General features: G+C 43.8%; 1 protein-coding gene across 1 annotated transcript; it reads right to left on the bottom strand.

Annotated features, from left to right (window-relative positions):
- Positions 1-2,005: 2,005 nt before the first annotated feature.
- Positions 2,006-3,588, bottom strand: C8R40DRAFT_1178915 (uncharacterized protein; the record flags this gene model as incomplete). Its single annotated transcript, XM_046232940.1, has 8 exons — positions 2,006-2,084; positions 2,133-2,365; positions 2,421-2,618; positions 2,670-2,701; positions 2,768-2,789; positions 2,840-3,096; positions 3,147-3,249; positions 3,301-3,588. The coding sequence occupies 8 exons, from the start codon at positions 3,586-3,588 to the stop codon at positions 2,006-2,008; spliced, it is 1,212 nt and encodes a 403-aa protein (XP_046078722.1).
- Positions 3,589-6,258: the final 2,670 nt, after the last annotated feature.

Below are 6,258 nucleotides of genomic sequence, written 5' to 3' on the forward strand. Positions count from 1 at the left end.
CCATACGAGTACGTACAAGACAGATGGCATTATAAATGGTACTGTACAGTTTGTAGTATATCATGCCTATGGCTGTCATGAAGTACGTAGCCCCTATCATTTTCCTTTTCTCACCGTCTTGACGCCCTTACTTGTACAATTACATCACTGTCAAATCCCATCAATTACTGATCCACCTGACCCCCATCATCAATTACTGATCCACCTGTTACCCTTCTCCTTCTACTGGCTTCCGCCACCTTCCTTGTTCCTAAACTGTACAGTATTACATCGTCATTTCTCGCAGATCGGATTATGTATATAAAGCCAATCCCTCACAACCTGGTCCCTTATCTTGACCTCTCTGTCATTATCTGGGACCAGGTATGTGCTTACTTATTACTACCTATGACTACGATACTCAATATATCTCTGTCATTATCTGGGACCAGTTTGCCTCTGCTCCGCTTAGTCGCTCCGCCTCATCGCCTTGCTTAGTCACTCCGCTTTCCTGCTTAGTCACTCCGCTTTCCTGCTCCGCTAGTCGCTCCGCCCCTGCCGCTTTGTGACAATGGCATTCTTGAGACCCTTAGTTGATTTACATCTAACTGAGATGAGCTTGCTAGTTGTTTGTAGGGACACACATTGCTAACATACAGTAGATTACTCACAGATTATAAGACTCATGTTTTAAGGGAGAACAAAAGGTTAACAAAAGTAAAAGAACCCAATTGAAAAAGTTTTTTGCAGCATATGAAATGTTGTTTGGAAACAGCCTGGACATACCATGACTACCTGATGAAAAACAACTTGTCAGTAAGGAAAATTGGAGACTGTACAAATGGGAAATCCTATTTGCTACTCCAATTGAACCAGTCTCAACTGTCAAAGCATTTGACAATGGATATATTGGCAATATTAATATTACAAACTTGAAGTGGAGACTTTATACAATAGCATTTCCCACTGTATGAATGTCAGGTGTATGTATCAAATCAAGGCAGAGAAATGAAACATGTACTGACAATGGAGCAGTCCAAAGCTGAACAGGACCATGTTCACCATTGGCAATGACAGAGTACTTCCCAATCCCAGTGCATTCCCTTGCTTTCTCACTATTTTGCAGCCTTTGCAGATATTTGTTGATGTCATTGACCTCGCCAGAACACCCAAGACACCAGAAGCCCTCTGATTTCTTCCTCCTCTTATATTTGACTGCTTCCATGTCAGGTGAGGGAAGGAGAAGACATTTAACCCTGTAATGTTTACCTGTACTGGCAAGCAATATATGATGAAATTTGATCAAATGAATTATGAGTTCTTGTTTGGTGTGAGGACAGTAAGAAATAAGCAAATGGGGAATAGAGGGTGAACTAACTGATGCATCCATATGTACATAGGCAATTTCTTGTCAAATACACAAGTTGGGCAGAAACTAGGAACAAGAGTGATGCTGTCAGAGAAATGCCCATGGAATTCAGGCAGTACTCCGTTAAATCCTGACCCAGGAGCGTATTCGATGTATTTTTCGGTTTCAGTGATTCCAATAGGCAAAAGAAAGATGCTAGCACTCTCTGAAGGCCGTAAACTGAATGGGTCAAATAGAACCTCGTAATGGGCTAGATGGTAATTATGGAACACTTGATGGTCACCTAGGATATCATATAGCCTGAAAAGGCAGGTAAGACTTCGAACAAGCTGTGTATTGATATGGTTCATACCATACTCCACAGATTGTACAATACTCCGTGAAGATGCATTGATCAAGGTTGAAACCATGAATCTCAGCAAAGTGTTCTCTCCAATCCTTGATGTTCTCTGCACCACAAGAGACCCCCAGGGCAATTTTCCATTTACAATGATTTGACTTCTTTCAAGCAAACTTGATATGTGTCTAGAATGTGATATATAGTCAGAAGAATCCACCAACGAGAGTGAGAGATGCTGACCATCAGATGACTCACTAATCAAACTTTTCAAGACATTTTCCATATTTGCATTCTTGGGAGGTAAAATTTGCTTGAATTTAAGCAGTAGCCTTCTCTGAAAGAATCCTTCTGGTGCAGGAATGGATGTGTTCACCAGGTTTGGTCTTTTTCAATGTACTGTTAATACATCAATAAATGAACATAGATGGCAATGGAACTTCATACGTGAGGTCTTCTGAACAATGAGGACATCTGTTTTTGTCATCAGGTCTTTCACTGGGATAGAATTTTTGATAGATTATCTGTTCCGGCTGCGCGATAAGAACATTGACCAGTATACAACAATCGGTAACAGGATCGCCACTATTGAGATCCTTGACCAGACTTAAGAATGAAGATTCAATCCTATATTGCTTGTCATCTAATCCACCAGCACTCATGCCCAACACTGGCTCGGTCTAATGTAGAGATAATTTCAATAGAGTTTATATGTTAGTTTTATGGATTACGCACCGGATTGACTATTTGGCGGATGGCAGCTTTGTCAAAGAATTTTTGATGAGTTTGTTTGATACGCAGATCTGATTCACGCAAGTACATAAAACGATAGGTGTTTGAGGCTTTGGCTGCAATTTGACGCAACTCAATGATTTGATTTTCGACTTCTTCAGATTGCTCGTCAGCTAGCAATTGGTGAATCTTGTTCGTGGCCTGAGTAGATTGGATCAAGTATTGTAAGCTATCCAAAGTAAAAGTTCATACCTCATCCTTTTCGTTTTGTAGCTTGACAAGTTCTAGCTCATTCAATAGTTTTGCCCTCTCCTCCAAAGACAGATGTTGAGGTGTGTTAGTATCTCAACCTGACGAGGCAGCGACGGCTGTCTAAAGGTTTCATCAGGGAAGGGGATTTCAACCATAAAATTGATGCCTACCCAAAAGAGTGTTATTCTGTTTTCAGCCTGACCTCTACGATTAGATACAGCAGATAGGTCAGCAGTTATTGTCTTCAATTTGTATTTATTCTGATATTTCCCATCAGCGTCTAAACCAAGAGATGGAATGAATTTACTTGCAAAATAAACTTTGGAATTTGGGTCGTGCAACATCAAGGTCTTTTTTGCCGTTTCTTCGAGATCCACATCTGCTTTGTTTCCCTGAGACGCATGGAAGTCATATGGAGTAAGGGGTTCTAAATGTGATAAGATGCCAGCACACAAAAGAGAGAGCAGTTGAACCTACCTAGGAATCCTGCAGCAATAGAAAGTGACTTCAGATAATGAAGTAATCCATCATAGGGGAATGCCTCAGTCTTTGATATCTTGCCACCTCCTCCCTTTTCCTCCTTTCGCAACACAGGAAGAGTTAGGTCTTCATTTCAAAGCAAAATCTTGACCCGCATGGTGGGTGGTTTTTCAGGACAAAGGAGACTCTCGATAGAGTGGAAATGAGCGAAGACTGAATCATGGAACGCAAGACCTAGAAGAGGCAGAACAATACATGTCATACAATGCTCCTTGTGAAGTTCGAGGGTGAAGAGCAGTTTTTGATATCTGTGGTCCACGTCGTGATAACCCTTGACAAGGTTGAGTTGAATGTTGACAACAAGGGAGGGATGAGCTGGATCCTCATCATCAGGAATAAGATAGAAATCAACGTCACCCCAGGTGAGTGTCAAGTCCATGCCTTGGTGCCCCGCTCCACCACTTGGTATTCCAAGATCCACCCTTTATTGTAATCTCTCCTTTATTATTCTTTCTCACTATACATACCCATTCATCCTAGTCCCTCCTTATTGTCTTATTCTTTACCCTGCAGGTACTATACATATAGCCCCTAATAGCTAGTCTGGCGCTCTGCTCCAATACACTGATTAGTAGGTATAAATACTGCCTGTACTATACTGTAGTTCCTCAGTTTAATTATTGACTTAGACCATCTTAGATTAACTTAGATCGTCACTCATTCTCCCTCTGAAGTTTTAAGGATTCTCCCTTGAGTACTCTCCACTCTGACCTCAGGACTTATACATTCTTTGGTTTGCTCCTTGTCATCAGCATTACCGCCGCTCTGACTTGTCTGCTCCTGGCTCTCTCTTTCTCTACTCTCAATCTCCAGGGACTAGCGGTGTCACAAAGCGGCAAAGGCGGAGTGAATAATGGAGCAAGAAAGCGGAGTGACTAAGCAGAGCGGCAAGGCGGAGCAACTAAGCAGAATGGAGGCAGGCTGGTCCCAGATAATGACAGAGATATATTGAGTATCGTAGTCATAGGTAATAATAAGTAAGCACATACCTGGTCCCAGATAATGACAGAGAGGTCAAGATAAGGGACCAGGCTGTGAAGGGTTGGCTATATATACATAATCCGGTCTGTGAGAAACAATGATGTAATACTGTACAGTTCAGGGGCAAGGAAGGTGGCGGAAGCCGATAGAAAGAGAAGGTCAGGTGGATCAGTAATCGATGGGGGTTGACAGTGATGGGATGATGTATCATACAAGTAAAGGCGTCGAGACAGTGAGAAAGGGAAAATGATAGGGGCTGCATACTTTCTGACATTACCCCTCCTTATGACCATTGCCCTCAATGGTCAAGGTTTTGCCACTGTCAGATGTTTTTTGTGAAAGGCTCGAATAATTTTTGGTGCCCAACTGAGGTTAGGTGCGGGTTCCCAAGAGTTGTGTCCTGCATTGTAACCTTTCCACTTAACTAAGTATTACAACTTCTTCCATCGAACCCGACTGTCTAAGATCTCCTCTACTTTGTATTCCGGTTCATCTTCATCCTCTAAGTATACTGGCTCTGGTGGTGTTGGTATTTCACCGTTAATGGGGTTACCTTTCCAGGGATGTAGTTTGTCAACATGGAAGACAGGATAAAGGCGATCTAGGGATAGGGGAAGATCAAGGCGGTAGTCTAAAGGCCCAATTTTCTCCAGAATACGATAAGGTCCAAGCTGCCAGTCTCCTAGCTTTTCACTGGATAGCTGAAGGTTAATGTCCTCTGCACTGAGCCAGACTAGGTCCCCAACTTTGAATTGGTGAGCTTTCCGCTTCCTGCATTCATATCCCTCCTTCTGTTGTTTCTTTTCTAGGTATAAGGCAGCCCCGGCATCTTGTTGCGCCTCTCGGAGAATCTGTATGTGGTTATCCACAGCTGGAATGCCGCTGCGTTGACCAACCGGGATATTGAACAGGGGAAGGTATCCATAGGTTAACTCGAATGGGGACATGCCTAGGGCCGAGTGAGTCCGCGAGTTAATCACAAACTCCGCCATGGGGAGGTGTTCTGCCCAGTCATCTTGTCGTCGTCCCACGTAGAGGCGGATGTATTTTTCCACTTCCTGATTTGCGCGTTCAGTTTGGCCATTGGACTGAGGACAATATCCGGAGGTTAGATCTAATTTAATTCCCAGTCTAGCGAGGAGGGATCACATGAGTTTAGCTGCGAACTGAGGTCCGCGGTCGGATTTGAAGTGGAGGGGAAGACCATGGAGACGGAAGATTTCTCGGTAATAGATATCAGCGACGCCTTCAGCTGTGATGGAGCTGGTGCAGGGAATAGCGTGGATTTGTTTTCCATACAGGTCTGTGCAGACCAAGACAGCGTTGTAGCCTTGGGAGTTAGGCAGTTGCATTATCAGGTCAACCCCTACCTCTTCCCATAGACCGGATGGGTTAAGTCACGGCCCGTGGGTGACATTGGATCTTTTTACAGGCACAAACCTCGCATCCCTCAACATATTTCTCCACAAAAGAACGCAGTGTTGGCCACCAGAAATGGGTACTGACCAGGTCGAGTGTCCCATGTAGTCCAGGATGTCCAGCAGTTGGATGGTCGTGGCATTGATGGAGTACCTCAGTGCATAGGTCATCATCTGCTGGCACATATACTTAGCCTCGGTAATAGACCAACCCGTTGTCCTCTTCCCATTCAGCTATCCCATTGGCCAAGCGCTGTAACCCGTGCTTCTTGACTGTTTCCAGGCCTTTCAGTACTTGTGCTTCCCATTCTGAGGCTTTCCAGATACGATCCTCTAGAGGGTTCCATAGGATTGAAGCTGCAATTTTGATGAAGTGGCCAGGTTTAAGGACAGTTTGTTGTCAATTGTTATCACTGTCCGATACATGATGAACTGCCATGCGGGAAAGAGCATCAGCTTGGATGTTTACTCTGCCAGGATGGTGGATCATATGAAAGTCAAACCGTGATAAATAGAGGGCCCATCAAGCCTGTCGGCGGGTGAGGTCTTGTGCTGTGCACCAGAATATGAGGTTGGAATGGTCTGTTAACAAGCTTGCCTCATTTTTGTGTGAAAGAGAAAGGAAGGAATCAAATGGGCACTCCAACCAA

This window comes from Lentinula edodes (assembly GCF_021015755.1).
Source record: "Lentinula edodes strain Le(Bin) 0899 ss11 chromosome Unknown C8R40scaffold_111, whole genome shotgun sequence".
NCBI classification, from domain to species: domain Eukaryota; kingdom Fungi; phylum Basidiomycota; class Agaricomycetes; order Agaricales; family Omphalotaceae; genus Lentinula; species Lentinula edodes.